This window comes from Bufo gargarizans, unplaced genomic scaffold, assembly GCF_014858855.1.
Source record: "Bufo gargarizans isolate SCDJY-AF-19 unplaced genomic scaffold, ASM1485885v1 fragScaff_scaffold_528_pilon:::fragment_2:::debris, whole genome shotgun sequence".
Taxonomy (NCBI): Eukaryota; Metazoa; Chordata; class Amphibia; order Anura; family Bufonidae; genus Bufo; species Bufo gargarizans.
In genome coordinates this window covers 20,295-39,368 of record NW_025334131.1, presented here as the reverse complement: position 1 = coordinate 39,368, position 19,074 = coordinate 20,295, and the positions used below count along the sequence as shown (strand labels likewise).

Below are 19,074 nucleotides of genomic sequence, written 5' to 3'. Positions count from 1 at the left end.
TGCTCTTGCATTGCAAAGTATAATACTATTAGATGCCCTGTAGGTGGCAACAGCGGACGCTTTTGCAAAGCGTCCGGTTGCCATGGCAACCACCGGGTGCTGCAATCGCAGCGCAGCAACCCCGATGGTTGAAAGGGGGAGCTTCCTCCCTCTATTAACCCCATGGCGTGGCATCTATGGGGTTACAGCAGAGTGTCAGCATAGAGCTGACACTCTGCTGATGGCGGCTCAGGAATGGAGCTGCCGCCATCGCACACAGCAGGGGGACCGGGGACAGCGCTGGAAAGGGGGGGGGGGGGTGTACGGCCAGCAACATTGAGGGAGGCTGGGACAGGAGGAGCTGGGAGAATGAATGGGCGGGGAGGGGGCGGAGGACTGCATCAGGGCAGGAAATGAGCGCAGGAGACGAGCGGCAGGCGGACACAAGGGGGGGCTTGGCGCACAGATAGGGGGGGGGAGCACAAGGACACTATCTGATTACAGGCTCTGATCTGAAACCGGCATTTTAACACTGCCACAATCGGATCGATTGCCGGCAAGGGGCCACTCTGATTGGTCCCTTGCCAGCATTACTGCACTGTATGCTGTGCAGGGGCAAAAGCTTTAATCCAAGCGCTGATTAAAGAGCTGCCAGAACGTTTATATACATGATAGCTGCACGGGGCATGTGCAAATATCACGTATATAAACGTATTGCAGTCGTGAAGGGGTTAACAATGAACTCCACAGTGCCCCACCCCTTAACACTGACCCCCCCCCCCCCCCCAGCCCATTCCCTTAACTTCATAACAGCCCGCCCCCTTAACAGTGACCTCCACAGTACCCCACTGCCTTAAAGGGGTTCTGCACTTTGTTTTAACTGATGATCTATCCTCTGGATAGATTATCAGCTTCTGATTGGTGGGGGTCCGACACCTGGGACCCCGGCCGATCAGCTGTTTGAGAAGGCGGCGGCGCTCCAGTAGCGCCGTGGCCTACTCGCTGTTTACCGCCGGTCCACTGACGTCACGGCTAGTATCAACTAGCGTGGGCTCGGCTGAGCTCCATTAAAGTGAACAGAGCTTAGCCCTGCCCACACTAGTTGATACTAGTCGTGACGCCAGTGGGCTGGCGGTAAACTGAGAAAGCCGCGGCGCTCCTGCAGCGCCGCTGCCTTCTCAAACAGCTGATCGGTGGGGGTCCCAGGTGTCGGATCCCTGCCGATCAGAAGCTAATGATCTATCCAGAGGATAGATCATCAGTTGTAACAAAGTGCAGAACCTCTTTAACAGTGACCTCACAGTACCTTGCTGCCTTAAAGGGTTTCTACCACCAGAAATACTGTTATGTAGCTGACTGACATCAGCGATGCGCTAATGTTAGCACTACATAACAGTATGTTTTTTACATTTCTCCCTGCAGGCGTCCTGATAAAATAAGCACTTTTATAATATGCTAATGAGCTTCTAGGTGCTATGTGGGAGTAAAATCGGCACCTAGAGGCTCCATCTACATAATACAGAAGTGAAAGGCGCGGGATTTCGTGAGCGATGCTGCGAACCATGACATCAATCAAGAGGAGCGGGGCGGGCAGAACAGGGGACCTGGGCGGGATAAAGGGTTAGTAGACAGAGCCTCTAGGTGCTGATTTTACGACCACATAACATCTAGAGGCTCATTAGCATATTATAAAAGAGCTTATTTTATCAGAACGGCTGCAGGGAGAAATGTAAAAAACATACTTTTATGTAGTGATGATATTAGCGCATCGCTGGTGGTAGACACCCTTTAAGTGGCCTCCCCTTTAATAGTGGCCCCTGCCCCCTTAGCAGTGACCTCCACAGTGCCCTGCCCCTTTTATGCTAGGGCTGCATGATGACACAAGACATTTTGTCTCAACAATTTTTATAATGATAGTCTATGGCAGAACCTTGGCACGTCAGCTGTGGTAAAAACTACAACTCCCAAGATGCCCCCCTTGCTTGGCTGCTCTCAGAACTCTGTATAAATAGAGCTTGTAGGGAGTCGTAGTTTCACCACAGCTTGAGTGCCAAGGTTAGCCATCACTACACTATAACATGTGACATACTGCGACACTACAGTCGCAAAAAAATCCATCCAAGATGGATTTTTCTGCTACAGTTGCATCATGCCACATGTCGCAGTGCAACACCATAGACTATAATTATAAAAATTGTTGCGCGACATATGTAGCAGTGTAGCCCTAGCCTAAAGCTGTGTATGTGGAGACTAAGGGCCTGTGAGCTTCTATTGGCTGATAAGGGACATGTGGCCATGTGTATGGCAGTTGGGATATGAAGACAGGCTTGTATTGGCTAATGCAGGAATATCTCAGGAACAATACATCCTAGAGAGCTGTGACCCACAAGATTTTTTCCCAGGTAGCAAGGGATGTGTATACCAAGTTTCGTTGAAATCGATGGTTGTGTTTTTGAGTGATCGCGGAACATACACAAATACGTCCTTGTTTAGATATAAATGACTGAGACACTTGACAGATTATATATACAGTATATCTGTAAAGAATAAATCAAGGCAACTGGACATACTGTAGATTTCTTGAAAACGATTCACTCGTTTTCCAACGAGCTTTCTCAATTCTGAGTGACTGTACAAATTTTTGTACAGTCACTCAGAATTGAGAAAGCTCGTTGGAAGAACGAGTGAAACGTTTTCAAGAAATCTACAGTATGTCCAGTTGCCTTGATTTATTCTTTACAGATATACCATGACCCGGATAAATGAGAACCTTCACAGATATATACAGTAGATCAAAATCATTTGTGCCCCTCCACCATAACAAGGTGACCTCTTCTAGATGCAACCTTGCTCCATAACAGCTCCTCCCTCCACTAACAGGCCTCAAAGGGAATCTGTCACCCTGATTTTGGACCATGGGAGTTGTAGTTCTGCAACAGCTGGAGAGCCGAAGGTTGGCCATCCCTGGTCTAGGCCATGTGACTGATGCACTGGCCTAGGAAAGGCCTCAGCACTCAGAGGTCATCAGTATCAAATTCCTGGATAACCTCTTTAATATTTCAGTAATGAGAAATGCCAGATTTCCAGCACGTGCTCTGTGTCTTGCTAGATGACAGATTGGATGTGCTCAAAAAGTGGGTTCACAATCAGCGATGCTGTCCACAATAATATCCAGCAGATGTCAGGATATTATGTCCACAGTTGCTGGACATCTGCTGGATATTATTGTGGACAGCATCGCTGATTGTGAATAACAATAGAGGTTTAAAACCAACAGCTACCTGGCGGTTGTATTGCATTTTTATTGAGACTGAGTGTGCACCAACCTGGTTCATATTAATTGATGTACCATATTTTATATATGTTTTAGGGGTATGTTCTTAAATATTTTTATATACTAAAGTGTATTATCACTATCCTACCTAGTGTTTCCTCTTGAAGTGTGCCCCCCCCCCCCCCCACCTGTTATTTAGACGCAGTTCAAAGAAGGTGTCGCGCTGCCTCACATGTCTGTAATTCGAAGGTCTTGATCAGGATAGGATACAACAGCTTTTAGGTGATGCCAAACAACGAGGTTCCACAGGAGTATAATCTGCCACAAAACCACCCCTCTGTAGATATAAAGGTTCAGGCACATAGTGAAGGTCCACCAATGTTTCCAATGGTAATAGCTTTTATTATACTCACAAAGGTATAAGATCAATAGGCATAAAACAGAATAAAATCTCTGTGGTTATAACACCGCTTGTTTCTAGCACTGTTCAGACCCTGTTCACGCTCCACGGGCAGTTGAGTGGTCAGACCCCATGCGTGCTGAGACACCGTGACGTGCATGAGGGGCTCCGATATGTTCCTGACTGGAAGATATTGGCAAAGTTCTCAGCTTTTAACCTCGGCCTGAGGAATTAGCTAGTATTGTCAGTTGTTTCGTTTTGATGCATTTTTTGCAGTGAATTGGGGTTCTGTAATGGGACATCATTTATTGTGAACAAGCTTCTTTTATATTACGGTTTTAATATTATGTCTCAAATTATCATTTGTCTTTTCTATTTAGATCATGGATCTGAAATGGCTTTTTTGCTTGGCCTACCTGGTTATTGGTGCTGTGATGATAAATGCTCATGACGGGCATCACCATGGCCACCACCATCATGAACATGAACATGACCACGACCATGATGATGGACTAGACATAGAAGATGACATAGATGATCTCCTTGATGATTCCGAAGAGCCAGAACCAGAAACCAGTACTCCACCCCCTGCTCCTAAGGTGTGTATATTGTCCCAGCCTAAAATGAGTAAAGGCTTCATGACACAAATGCAAGTTCTGACAAGTTCATCAGACAACTTCTAGAAATCTCTATTGACCTTTTTCTTCCTGGTTTACGAACAGGTAAATTATGCTGATCGCCCAGTGTCATAACGTCTTACGAAAGTTCTGCATATGACCACATGTTTAATATCAGATAGGCGGGGGTCCTACACACGTCACCCCTGCTGATCAGCTGGTTGTAGAGAAAGCCGTGCTGTGTGTGAGCGCAGCCTTCCCTTTCCATCAACATTGCAGCAGTGAGCAGGTGTAACTAAGAGCAGCTGTCCCATTCACCTCTATGGGGCAGCTCGTTCCTATAGCCTTCCCATGGAGGTAATTGGGACGTCTCTTTTTAGTTACATTTGCTCTCCCTTGCGATGTCGACAGCGAGCAGGTAAACAATGAAGTGAAGGCTGCCCTCGCACGGAGCACGGCTTTCTCTTCAACCGGACCCCTGCCAATCTGATATTGAGGACACATCCTGAGTATAGGTAATCCATATTAAAATCTTTCCAAGATCCCAGATAACTTGGCAGTTGTGCAAGAAGCGAGGGAGCAGTTTGGCCAGAGCTGTAAAAGGAAGCTTACTTACCTGCTTCCTGGTGCTGGCTCCTTCTCTTCCAGACCTGGGCTGCTCACTGAAAACATCAGGTTTGATATCACCTGCAGCCAGTTGCTAGCCACAGGGGTGACCAGCTCACCTTACATCAGGACAAATGGTCTCAAATGATGCTAGGGGATCCAGTCTCTGCCGCATCCTTGTGATTGGGTGCAACAATGTCAAATCGTATGTTTTCAGTGAGGGAGCCAGCAGCTGAAGAAGGTAAGTAAGCTTCCCTTTAACGGGTCCAGCTGGGTGGGCGGGGATCTGCCAAAATCCCCTCATTCTTTCATAACCCCTTTTAAACAAGGCAGAGAATGTTCTAAAATAAAACCAACTCCCCCTCCTCAGTTTTCCTGCGTATCCTGTGTCTCCATTCTTAGGCCTCATGCACACGATCATAGTTATGGTCCACATCCGAGCCGCAGTTTTTGCAGCTCGGATGAGGACCCATTCACTTCAATGGGGCCGCAAAAGATGCGGACAGCACTGTGTGTGCTGTCAGCATCTGTTGCTCCATTCCGAGGCCCCACAAAAAAATAGCGTGTCTACAATGGGCCTCCTGTTCCGTTACACAAATTGCGGAAGGCAAATTGCTGGTGGTCCTTGTTTGCAGTGATCATGTGCCTCAATACTACACATGGTTCCTGCAGCCATTAACTTGAGACTGTTGGACATGCCGTCGCTGTGATTTAGGAAACAAGGACCACTGGGAGCACCAGAATGGCAGGGAATTGAGTACCTGAGGCTTCTGTCTTTATTTTATAACATTCACTACCTTCAGCCCAATATTTTGAGGTCTCAAACATTAATTTAAAGGGGTTGTCTGAGATTAGCGAAACTTTTGGGAATCTCGCCTGACCTTGTGTTCTCACCCATGCATCGTAATCGCCTGTGTTCTTGCACAATGATGTCGATCTCACCTGAAAGAGACACATTGTCACTGCCTCATCGATGCATGCGCAGCGACTTTGGGCTTAGTGAGAATCAGAGCTATACTGCGTATGTGCCAGTATGCAATGTGACTGCATGTGTGTGATAACGTAGGCTGGATATGTTAGTCAAAGAAGGGAGAGATAAGATGGGCACTGAAAGGAGTGGTGGTTGGGTGCAGTGGCGACACCTAAATGGCTTATTCTCACTTTTGGAAAAGGCTTTGCATTGGGAAATAGAAGTTTTTGCTCAGGTGACCTAAATTTATTTGTCTTTTGCTTGATATGGAGTTTTTCTAGGACTAACATTGTTGACTTATCCATAGGATAGGTTATCAGTATAAGATCGGTGAGGGTCTGACATCTGGCTGCTGTGGGTTGTGGAAGTAAAGCAGTGTATGTAGCTGGAACACCACAGCGCTGTACACTGTAGTGGCCGTTCTCTGCTACTGCAACTTATGCTCCTACTGTACTGAATGACAGCTGAGCTGCAGTACCTGAGAATGGCCACTACACTGTATGGTATTCCAGATACACTGCTTACTTCCCGGACAGCTGAGCATGTGGGGTGTTGGGCTCCAACTGATCTTATCAGTCTTCTCATCACTTTTAATATCAATTATGCATTGCAATATTTTTTTTAGGTAACTTACAAAATGCCGGTCCCAATTGGTGAAGTCTATGTTGCAGAGTCATTTGACAAGGGAACGTTGGATGGGTAAGAAGAGATTTTGTTTTCCAGTGCTCGCTGTACAGTTCATTAATAAAAAGGATAACATACCATTTATATCCTTTTTTTTTTTTTTTTTTTTTTTTTTTTTTTTTTTTTGTGTATAGGTGGGTTCTTTCCAAGGCCAAGAAGGATGACACAGATGATGACATTGCTAAATATGATGGTACGACTTCTTAGATGTCCTACGTTTGACATGATGGCTATGTGCTTGTATGCAATAGTGTCCCAACTGACCTCAGCAATAGTATTTGAAAGACTTTTGAATACTGTTATTGGAAAGTGGGTGTTCTCTTCTGCCCTATCTGAGAGCTGGATGTAATATGGGGATATAAGCTGAGCTTGTGATGCAGAATAAATAAAGACTGGACTCTTTGGAGACACAGCAAGAGTCCTGCTTACTCTTCCCACACATTTGGACAGGCCTTCCAGTATCCGTACATGTACAAATAAGCCTGTGTGGGTGAGCTAACTGGTTTTCCATTCTGTGTGTGTCAGAATAGTGGCATAAAGTACACTGAAAAAAGCGGTCATAGTTGCTCTGTGCATCATTTGTTTGGCACACGTTTCTGTCTTGCCACTCTATTTTGAAACTGTCTAGACATTAGGTTCTGCTTTAAATAAAAAAAAAGCGTCAGGTTTATTAATCTTGTGCACCAACAATTTGGTGTAAAGTAAGCCAAGTCATGAGTTAAAGTAAGGAAAACCTATTGTAGTTATTATATTAACCATTTGTCGATAAAACGTATGTTAGAGTATTGTGGTATACAAGACGCTGCAGTGTTCACTGCTGACTTGTGCTGTTTTGATTTTCTTTAGGCAAATGGGAAGTGGTGGAGATGAAAGAAACTAAACTCCCCGGGGACAAAGGACTTGTGCTGGCGTCACGTGCCAAACATCATGCAGTTGCCATCAAGCTTAAAAAGCCCTTCGTCTTTGATAAAAAGCCTTTGATTGTGCAGTAAGTACAGCAGTTTCTATGTCCCCAGAGAGTGAGCGAGAGGGGGGGGTCATGATTAGGCTAAAGATGCTTGTCAATTTGAGCCAGCTCTGAGTTTAATAATGACTTTCACGTGCCATGCTAACATGTTGGGAGGGCAGTTTTATGGTCAACCTTATGTCACCTGTACATATTGGAAGCATGCTTTCAGTATTCTGTACATTTATTATTTCCCTCTACCAAGTCAATCTGCGGCACTCTGAGTCCTCACCATGAAATATAATGAAGTCGTAATGAGATTGGCCTTCTTTTGAGGATTTTTTTTTTGACTGGTCTCCCATCCTTGCTAGATATTTAAAGGGGTTATCCGAGTTATTTTTTAATTCTTTCTATGTTCCTAACTAAGCAAATGTAACAGCTTTCCAATTAACTCACTTTATCTCCAGTGCTTGGTTTCTCAGATTTCAGATTGTGATGTCAGCTTCTCTCCCTGTGCTGATAATGTTCGTTTACAAGCCTGTAAACGAAACGTCACTGTGCTGGCCACGCCCCCCTTTACTGCAACATGCTGCAGAGTCTCCCAGCACTCAGGGCAGCTCTTGTATCCACTCCCTTAGCAGTGTCAGTATACAGCTGGGACATGTAGTCCTACACATACAACATGCTGCCGAGTCTCCCAGCAGCAATACATGTCACTCAGGGCAGGTCTTGTATTCACTCCCTTAGCAGAGCAGGGGGAGGGGCAAAGATTGTTGTTATTGCATGTAAACAAAGAGCCAGAAAAGAACCAGGGAAATTAGGAAAAAATTTTTTTTTTTTTTTTTTTTTGCATAAAACTTGCTTAGCTCAGTAATATATCAGATTTTTCAGTGCTATAATTTTTTTTTTTCATAACTCTGACAACCCCTTTAAAGGAAGCATGCTTCCCTGCCCTGGCTTCCTGCTCTTTTGGTCCCTGGCCTCAGCTGCCTTAGTCTGGTCCCACGCTGTCAATATCATCTTTGTTGCTGCTGCAACCGAGTATAGAATACTTTCTACCCACCTTTGTTTACCTAGCTTCAGTGATGACGTGCTGTACTGTGATTGGCAGCACTTGTCACAGCAACGCTTTATTGTTGAGCCAGAAATGTCATATAACCCCTTTTTAAGGTTCAGACTACACAATGTCTTTTTAAGGAAGAATAAATATGATAGTACAGATGGTTGACACGTCATCATTTAATATTAGGCGTATAGGAAAGAATATAGCATGTTCATAAAAACAATACTTTTATTTATAAATTACTGGGTAAATGGAGCAGAAAGCTGCTCATATAGTGATCATGACCTAACAAAGGATTAGTTAAGTCTTAATAACACCTACAGTGATTAGGATACCACAAGAAATGAAAAAATACTAAATAGGAATAAATCTATAGTCATATAGATAATCATGCATTTATATCTGTGGACAGGGAATAAAAGGGGGGATATATATATTTAGGGAGGGGAGTGACTCTCCCTAGATGACCCTGATGACCTAGGCCCTAAGCCCAAGGATATCCCCAGATGGTAGAGATACCCTGTCCCCGTACCTTTTGGCTATAGTTAATCTATAGTAACCCTACATATATTATAGATGGAGATATGAAATAAAAAACGTTGCGTTTCATCTGCGCCTGGCAGATCATCAGAGGGTGATGAGTAATCCCTAATTTGTAGGGCGAACAAAGGATACCAGAAATATAGAAATAAGAAGTGATACTTAGCGCCTATGTCTAGTCAGTGGGGAATAGATAAAGATGTTGAATCCTGTCAGTTGATGGATAGCCTGCGAAGGAAAGAAGGGATCAATATGAGTACTATCAGAGCAAAGTCCACAGGTTTCTAATTCGTGTACTTACTGATCAGGATCGACCCACTGTTTGACTAGGTGGATGTTAGAGGGGAGCTGATGTGGCCGGTCTATGTGTGCCAGTGTCCAGTATATAAGTGCTGGTCTTATCTGACACTTCCGGGCGCCAGTGTTAGGCACTTCCGGTTTGTGAGACGCATGGCGCGGTTGCGGCGCGTCACTTCCGGTATATGACACGCACAATGGAACGCATATTACCGGAAGTTCCGGTCTCTGGAACGCATAGGGCTGAGGATTGATCGCCCATGCGTCCTTTATAGTTAAATAGATGCTTGTGCAGGTATGTCTGATGCATAGACCGGAGAAAGGTCTAATTTTACTCATTTAAAGAGGTAACATAGATATATTAATAAAAATAGATAAATGTAAGATAAAGCTCTATTAGTTTGTTTTATTATGGACCATTAGACCGGCCCTCTTTTATAGTAGTCACAGGGAGATATACACAAATTGTAGCTCTATATTAATGCCACACATAAGCCTTATGGGACACCCCAGACTATATGGGTGGTCCATAGGGAAGTCAGAAAGGGATAAGGGGCTACTGATATATCAAGTCTCTATTAGTCAAAGATACTTCTCGTATCTGCATGGTACACTAGTGAGGGGGACTTTACCGAGACAGAGGAAGGTCAAATTAAACAGACAAGGAAAACCAGTTAAATGAAACAAGTGTATGTAAGCCTCTCGTTCAGGCCTTCTGCTGACTGGGATCGGAATCTATAAATCCATTCGGTTTCCTTCTGGAGTATCTTCCGGTCCCAGTCACCCCCTCCTGGCTGGTATAGGGACAGCATCAAGTCCAGCAAAATGAATGGGTCTGAGGTCACCATTGTGACAGTTATTCACATGGCTGGCCACAGATATGTCATTCTTTTTGACAATGTCGTTGACATGTTCACAAATTCTACATCTTAGTTCTCTGTACGTTTGTCCTATATAATCTTTTGGACAGGTGCACTGGCATATATATATATATATATATATATATATATATATATATATATATATATATATATATATATATATATATATAGAGAGAGAGAGAGACCCCTTTTTGTTTTACAATTAATAATTTTTTTTATAGTGTGTACATATAGAACAGGTTACCGTTTTTGTTGGATTAATATGTTTGCAGGCCTTATATGTCCCGCATTTAAAAATTCCTTTAGGTTGCCTGTCAAGCCAAGTGCCCTATTTTTTTTATTCCTGTATAGTGACTATGTACAAGTCTGTCTTTCAGGCTCCTCCCCTTACGGTATGTGACTTGTGGGAAGGAGGAGATTGCCTTAGAAAGATATTTGTCCATAGTCAGGATTGGCCAATATGTTGGCCACATCGTACGTAGAAACTAAACTGATAGGATTTGCATCCTTTTTGTCTCTTGATCTGGGTATTAGGAGATCCCCTCTCTTACTGTTTTCAGCCACGTGAAAAGCCTCCCTTAAGATGGATTGTGGGTAGCCTGTGTTAATCTGTTTTTCAATTTTTTTTGATTCTTTGTAGAAATTTTCCCTGTCTGAACAATTTCTGCGCATGCGCAAATATTGTCCTATCGGGATACCTTTCTTCACTTCGAGGGGGTGGTAGCTACTCCAATGCAGGATGTTAATTGTGGCAGTTGGTTTGCGGAAAAAACAATGTCTTTGGCTGTGACAAGCATTGCATGACCCAAGATCGCTGTATAGCAGTGCATCCTCAAAACATGGATCTGAATAGGGTCATAGCACAACTTGCCATAACATCAGAATTGCAAAGAATCCAGCTTGTCACATCCATGTGCATCCACTTACTTTGATCAGGCGTTCAAGTTGCTATGGGACCCCAACCTAGTTGTTGTCAACTTTAAAATCTGTAAGCAGTATACATAATGCCATGTAAGGTAGGTGCCCTGAACCATAATCATACTTTTCTTGTGGAAATACAGTCCTCTATCCTGAGAAATGCTGCTTTTTATTTTTGTGCAAATAAGTGTATCAGTGCCCCATGGGCACGGTTGCTAGTCCGTCGTCGCCCCCCCCCCCCCCCCCCCCAAATTAGATCATTATGTTTTATGTAAAGCAAGAAAAACAGGATATGCCCCCATTGACTATATCGAGAACAGAGCCCCGCAAGTGAAGGAGGTTGCACTCGGCTATTTCCGTCGGCCCCATAGTAATGAATTGGGGAGCCCTGGTGGTGGCCGAACCGGAGTCCTCCAGCCACCACCTTGCATACCTCTGTTCTCGATATAGGTGCGGGTCCCAGTGGGTAGCAATATGCCCCCATTGTCTATGATGAGACAACCCTTTTAAGTAAACAGATCATCCAGAAATGTATATAATGGCATTGGCCCAGAAGATGAAGAAATACTGTACCCAGGGTGATCCAAATCCAAGATGCAGATGTTTTCTGACAAGTGTATCGGAAGAATAGGGAAGCCATTCCAATACTTCTCTCAGCATACTCCATTCTTTTCTAAACCTGTCCCGATCTAGTTCTTTTCCCTATTGAAACAGTTTCTAAGCTATAAATAACAGTGTACAAGAATATCAAAGTAGAGCCACCAACTGGAGTGTCCCCTCCGCACAACATAGATTACTGTATAAATGCCACTATGGTCTAATGACCCAACAGCAGTGTACATGGGGCATAAACGGAGTTGTCTAACCTCTGATCATACCTGATCGAATTAGCAAATTGACATACTTTTATCCTAACAACCGTGTTAACCCTATTAATATTTTTAGTTAGTCGAGCCATCGTAGTCCTTCCAATGGAAAGTCATTTACACGGCTGCTCCGTTCAGTGCACCTGCCTGGCAATCAAACAAGAGGAGGTGGTGGGCAGCGTTATGGTGTAGCGAATGTGCACCTAACAGAGCGGCTCTGCTCACAGTACCTTGAAAACTTTCCTTTCATACAAATAAAAAAAAAATTCTCGTGCATGGCATTGGGGGACACAGCACCATGGGTATATGTCCAACTACCACTAGGAGGCACTAGACACAAAAAGTGTTGGCTCCTCCCAGGTGGGCTATACCCTCTCCACAGGCACGAGGCTATTCAGTTTTAGTCTAGTGTCCGTAGGAGGCAGACCTGTCCTGCTTTTTTGCAGGTTCTGCTGTTTATTTTTATTCTTTTTTTCTCTCTTCCGCAGGTCGGTTTTTTTCCACCGTTATACCTGCTGCAGGCTGGGGCTCCATCGTGTTCCACTTTAGTTGCCCCCCCTGCGGGCGCGTACTTCGGTACCATCGCCGGTCACCCAGTCCCCACGGACTGCATCCGCAGTGGCTTGCCGGCATTCCCACGGTTCCCGTGTTGAGTCTGCCGAAGGGGTGACCGTGCTGCGCCCGAAGACATCGGATGGTGAGTATATCGGATGGTGAGTATACTCCCCTGTCCCTGTGTCCCTGCCCCAGGGTTAGGTTCCCTTCTGTGGCCAGGGGGATGGGATCCACCTTAGCTGGGGGTCCTGGGGAGCCTCTTCGTTCCTCCTAGCCAACCCCCTCCCCCTCCTGGGGGGGTTATATTCATTTTTTTCCTCCCTTCTTTTCCCCCTCGGTTGGTCTTTTCTCTCCTCCCTGGCCACAGTCTCTCCCTGGCTTCCCCGCTACTTTAGTCCCCGGCTTCTGCCGGGACTAGGCCTCATCTTCTATGGCCTGTCCCCGGCTCCCAGGTGCTCTGTTTGCCCTGATCTGCCTATCCCCAGGTGTCGCTTCTCCCCCCCTACCCTACTCACCTATTTTTATGGTTCGGTGGGCCCTCTGTCGGCCGCGGTTCGCCCCGCCCCCCTTGCTCCATTCCCGGCCACCTCATAAATCGAGGCCCCGGCTTTTGGGCCTGCTAGGCCGCAATCTTCCCGGCCCCTCCCCCTTGCTTCCCGGGCTTTTCTGAGCCCCGCCCGGCCCTCGGGAGGAGCTATCTCCTCACCCTTTCCTGGGCTAACATGTTTTTTCTGTTGGAGGGGGTGGTTAACCCCTCGATTGCTTCATGTCCCCTGCAGCCCTACTGACCACCTCTTTTTTGGGGAACAGCTGCTGCTGCACCTCTTTGGGGGAACACTGCGTCCGGGTCAGGATAGACAGCCTCTGCTGGCTGCTTTTTGAGCATCTCTTCTCCCAACAGCTCCTCGGTCGCCACGTGTTTTCACGTGCGTCCGCTGTCTACAATGGCTGCCATGTGGTCATCCTGTCCCTGCTGGTGTGCAGTACCTCTTCCCAGATCCCATTGTTTTCCCTGAACAATCTTTTTGTGTAGGTTCCCCATGAATGGGTCCCTCCGTGTCAATGCCATGGGAACCTTGGCCGACTCTCCCTGGCAGTGTCGCTGGAACGCTACCAACCCAAATTGCGGCCACCTCTGCCCTCCCAGGGTCCTCCCTGCAGATGGGGCATGCTCAGTTAGGGGTACCTGCACCCGGGTTCGGCGAGGGGTAGCTCACAGTACACCCTCGGGTGGTCTCAACGGGGTCCCACCCCTCCTCGGCATCCTCGGATCCCCCCCAGGACAGGCCTGAGGCTGGTGACGAATCCTTCCTGTCACCCCATCCGTTGCCTCTGGGGACACCTCTGCACCGATTCCCTCGGAACAGAGCATCAGGCGGTCTTCCTCCATATAGAAGCCCTCTGGGAGGTCAAGACTACGTGCACGGAGGAACCTCTCCTACCTAAACAGGGTTGGTATCCCCTCTAGTGGATTTTCGGATGGTGCTCCCCTGACCGCACAGGTATTCAACCGCACAGGTAAGGCAGCCGTCCCCGTGTTTAGCATACTGAGTCACCTACCCGGTGTCTGATACGTACGCCTTCTCCTTAACAGGGGGGTTCCTGCACCACTGCCATAGGCTGTCCCTGACAAGCCTTCCTGGTTCCCCTATACCAGGGGCTATCCTCTACACATTTGAGAGTGTTTCCGTGGGGTTCCCATCCTGGTGTTGGTGTTCGCCACTCTACCTCATTACAGGGAGTTCCTGTTCTGGGCAAGCGGTTAGCTCGGCTATCGCCTCCTGTAGGTTGGTGAGTTCAGAGCAATTGTACAGCCGCCTTGCCCCTTTTCTTAGGTAGTGTACCTACAGGAGCCATTACTCCTGGCTGGCTCTATGGTGTTCCATACAGCACTATTTCTCCCTTCCGGGTGAGATATACAGGTCGCTTCAATTGCCGTTGCAATTGCACCTGTCTGTTCCCAGCCACTTTGCTCCTGTCATAGGTGGAGTACCTACACCATCTCCTGATGCTGTAGCCGATTCCCCTGGCTTGGCGCTATGGTGTTCCATGCGACACTATTTCTCCCTTCCTGGCGAGATATACAGGCTGCCTTTAATTGCCGCTGCAATTGCGCCTGTCTGTTCCCAGCCAATTTGCTTCCTTCACAGGTAGAGTACCTACGCCATCACCGGTGCTGTAGCCGATACCTCTGGCGGGCTCTGTTGTGTTCCATGCGGCAACATTTCTCCCTACGGGCGGAATATAGAGGCCACTTTCAATTGCCGTAGAATTGCCCCTGTCCGGTTCAGTTACCTGTCTGTTCCCTGCCGCCTTGATCCCTTAACAGGTGGAGTACCTGAGCCATCTCCGGATGCGGTAGCCGTTCCTCCTGTCCGGCTTTATGGTGTTCCATGTGGCATTTTCTCTCCTTACAGGACGAGATATTGAGGCCTCCTCCTATTGCCGTGGCCATTGCACCTACCTCATCATAGTGTGCACCAAACGGCCATCTTACTCCCTTCATGGGTAGAGTCCCTGAACCGTCTCCGATGCTGCAGCCGTTCAACCTGTCTGGCTTCTAGGGTGTGCTATGCGGCCCTGTTTCTGTTGCCATTGCACCTACCTGATTGTGGTGTGCACCTGTCTTGTTCTTTGTGGTACCGTGCGGCCCTACTGGGTTCCATTGTTAACGCGGTTGCTGTTGCACCTCTCTGGGTCTAGGGTGCACCATGCGGCCACATTGCTTCGATCTTAAATGTAGTTCCTCTAACACAGCCATATTTCTACTTTACAGGTTGTGTACCTGTACCCTCCGTATGCTGTCTCATTCCCAGATGCTGTGGCTATGTTTCCACTCTCCTTAGTTGGCAACATGCAGCCACTTTCCCCATATTTTAGGCGTGTGTTTGTAGTACCCCAAGCGCTGGGCCCTGTGGTGCGGTCTGTAGCTCAGACAGTTTCTGTATCACTGGGTGTTTTCTGCCCACGGGTTCTAATCTGTGCTGCGGATGTTGGTTCCATCCATTTGGTTCTTCCATACATCTGCCACTCCTTTACTGTCGCGCTCATTGGTCTCCTTCTACCTCTCAAGGCACTGTCTGCACCAGGCCCCCTTCGTTCAGCGTGTGCATGGTTTCCATGTCTGGCAGGTGTGGGCCAGCCCAACCCCCACCTTGTCGGTCTACTGCTACTTCTGGTAGCTCCAGTATATGACTGATCTGTCTGATCCGGCGGGTGGTCCTCATTCAACCACGCTCCCTACTCCGTGGCCAGGTGGTTGTTGGCCTTCGTGCTGTAGTTGCTCTTGCCTTCTCTTTACGGTACTACGGTATGCTGTGCTCCGCGTTTCCCCATGTTATAGGGGAGTACTCGCGTTGTTTCCTAATTGCTGAGCGGCCCATTCCTGGTGAAGTACAAGGATCTCCACTGGATCTTCTACCTTGTTTGGACACGTAGCTGGTGGCATCGGCCGCGGCTGCGGTTTTCTGTCATCGCTGGATGTCCGCCACACGGAATCCTTCTGGGTCCACGGCTTTTATCATTGCTGGACGTCCTCCCTGATGGGTCAAGGACAGGACCTCTGAGCGCCACACACACCTGTCTGAATTTTCAGCTGCTTGCTCTGGTATCGGACAGGGCCCCGTAGTTCCTTTTGGGTCCAGGTGTTTTCGGTATTCCCTTGTATTTTCTGCTTAGTTGTGCTACATGGCGGAGGGGCAGTCCTCTTGGACCTTGCCGTCGTCTGCACCTGTCTGGTGCTTTCTCCCCCCTGGAAGTTTTCTGTATGCCGGTCGCAGCTGGTTTCTACATTTCTATGTAGGCTACCCCGGTTTTTTCATGGCGACTTCTGCATTCCTTATGCATATGGATGTCTGTCGTTTTGTGGTACATCCCGAGCTGCTGTACTTGCCCTCTCTGGGACAATGTTTAAGGTTTGCTGGTCAATATTCTTGGTACGGCTAGTTGTCCATGGCCTATGCCCCTTCCCCTATGGTGGTTTCTTTTCGCCTTTCCTGGATATTCTGGCTTGCGTTGTCTTCTGGTGGTTCAGCTTCTGGTTCCTTGTGAGCCCATACTGGGTACTCCTTTCTGGAGTCCCTGTCCCTGTTCATTTGAGGTCCTCTTGGGATTTGTGTCTCTTTTTCCAGCCTCCCACGTCAAGTACCTGGTATTGAGTGGTTTAGTGCTGCGGTTTGCAGTTCCACCGTATGGTCTCCTTCGGGAGGGACCTCCTCCTGTTGTAGGACCTTTCCTCTTTAGGTTTTTTGGAGTGCTCTCCTTCTACTCCCATGTCTCTCAGTCCAGTGTGTCCTGCCGAGGTTGCCTGGCCTGTATCTGGCTTCTTTTTTCCATGCTACTTCACATGCCCAGTGTTTCCTCTGGTCTTGCGCTTCACGGTGATATCTTGTTTTCGGAGGCTTGCGCCTCGTCTCCTGTTTTTGGGGACGCAGGAGCTATCGTTCTTTTCCTGTTTTTTTACCTACAACCCCCTCCTTCTCCAGGGTTGGCGGTTTCCTCTAGCAGCCTTGGGTTTTCACCTTTACATGGGGCGCTTAGCTTCTTTCCTGGCCTTGCGGTGAGGGGAGTCCCCTCCCTTCACATGTGAGCCTTGCTATGGCTCCCCCACTCGTTTGGTTTTCAGTGCTTCCCTGTTTCTTTTCTCCCCTGGCCTTTCAGGGGATGGCCACAGGTTTTTTTGGGTCTGGAACAATGTAGAGCGTTGGGTAGTTTCACCACGCGGTGCTGTCCTAATTTTTTCTCCAGCCCTTGGCTGCGCTCTGTTTCCTTTTGCCACCTTCTTGCATTTGGGATTTTCTTCCAGTCATTTGTCCTGGGGTGCTGGCAGTCTTCCCTGCTTCTTCTGAGGTTTCTTCCTTGTTATGGAACCTCTTGCCCATCTCGTGTTTTTTCCCGTTGGGTCACATGGTTCTCCTGCACCTGTATGCCCAACCGGTGGCGCGTCTCTTCTTTTCCCTCCCTCAGGGACTGCTTTGGGACGTCCCATGGTGCTGTGTCCCCCAATGCCATGCACGAGAAAATTGGATTTTTTGTACTCACCGTAAAATCCTTTTCTCGTAGTAGGCATTGGGGGACACAGATCCCTCCCTATGTTTTTTCTTCCGCTTCTCCGGGCTGGTCTCTTGATCTTTCCCGGTACGGGAGTTGTTGGTTCCTTGCTTTTCTTCTCTCTCCTACTGCTTTTGGTACAAACTGAATAGCCTCGTGCCTGTGGAGAGGGTATAGCCCACCTGGGAGGAGCCAACACTTTTTGTGTCTAGTGCCTCCTAGTGGTAGTTGGACATATACCCATGGTGCTGTGTCCCCCAATGCCTACTACGAGAAAAGGATTTTACGGTGAGTACAAAAAATCCAATTATTCTCAGGATTAGCGACCGGATTTTCACAAGAAGGTATGGTTATGTATTGGAGACTCTACATGCAGTATTCTTACAGATTTTGAAGGTGACAGGCTCCCGTTTCCATCTGGTACTGGTATGGCATATCCTCATCTATTTCAAGAACTGGGTCCTGTTTACTGGCTGCATTGTATAGGGAGGTGACTATGATTACACCGCTCTGTTCCTTTCTGAGAACAGCTTACCTGTCTTTGGATAGCCTATAGAAGTGAGTAGAGTAGTGGTGCTCATGTGTGACCACCTCTGTGGGACTGCCATCAGACACTATGGATAGGGATGTGTTAGAGGGGAAAATACCTTTTTAAATAATGGCAGATATGATCATATCAATCTGTCATAACCTTTCTAAAATAAATTGGCCTGGTGAATATTGGGTAACTTTTTTGCCACTCTTGATTAATGTGGTCTTCTGTCTTAAAATATTGATGCAGTGGTATTAGTAATATGCGTTTGTATGTAATGCTGTAAAACAGGATACATTGGCAGATTAGCTGACAAGCCCAAACCACGCATTCAGGTATAGCCTAATAGTTTACTCTTTATGTTTTTGGGTTGTTTTGCCAGTTAGGCCTTGTTCACATCACCATTTCTCCTTTCCGTTCTCAGACTCTGTTGAGCAGGAGAACGGAAAGGACGGATTCTGCATATAACTGAGACCTAACGGAGCCTAAAGACCCCATAGACTTTAATGGGGTCCGTTCGGTGTCCGCTCAGAACATGATTTTTGAGCGGAGACGAAAGTCCTGCATGCTCAGTTAGGTCTCAATTATCTGCAGAATCCTCAACGGAGCCGGAGAACGGAAAGGAGAAACGGTGATGTGAACGAGACCTTAGCCAACTTCATTTCTCCCACGGCATTGAAGATACAGAACAATGTACCATTTATGCTGCAATCTTCTATGTTCTATGCATTATTATAGTTGCCATTGTTTTGACTTTTAAGGTATGAAGTAAATTTTCAGAGTGGAATAGAATGTGGAGGAGCATATGTGAAGCTGCTGTCCAAAACCTCGGATCAGAACCTAGTAAGTCTACCCAGGTTTTCAAGTGCATAAAACACCTATGAACTGTGGAGACGT

General features: G+C 47.0%; 1 protein-coding gene across 1 annotated transcript in view; it reads left to right on the top strand.

Moving 5' to 3' along the window:
• The window catches only part of LOC122922589 (calnexin-like), a 38,081-nt gene that overhangs the window by 6,809 nt on the left and 12,198 nt on the right, over positions 1–19,074 (top strand). The window contains exons 2-6 of the mRNA XM_044273259.1: positions 4,034–4,252; positions 6,472–6,545; positions 6,665–6,723; positions 7,377–7,518; positions 18,939–19,020. Of these exons, the coding sequence (XP_044129194.1) occupies positions 4,037–4,252; positions 6,472–6,545; positions 6,665–6,723; positions 7,377–7,518; positions 18,939–19,020 (573 nt within the window). The 5' untranslated portion in view covers positions 4,034–4,036. The remainder of the gene's footprint in view (positions 1–4,033; positions 4,253–6,471; positions 6,546–6,664; positions 6,724–7,376; positions 7,519–18,938; positions 19,021–19,074) is intronic.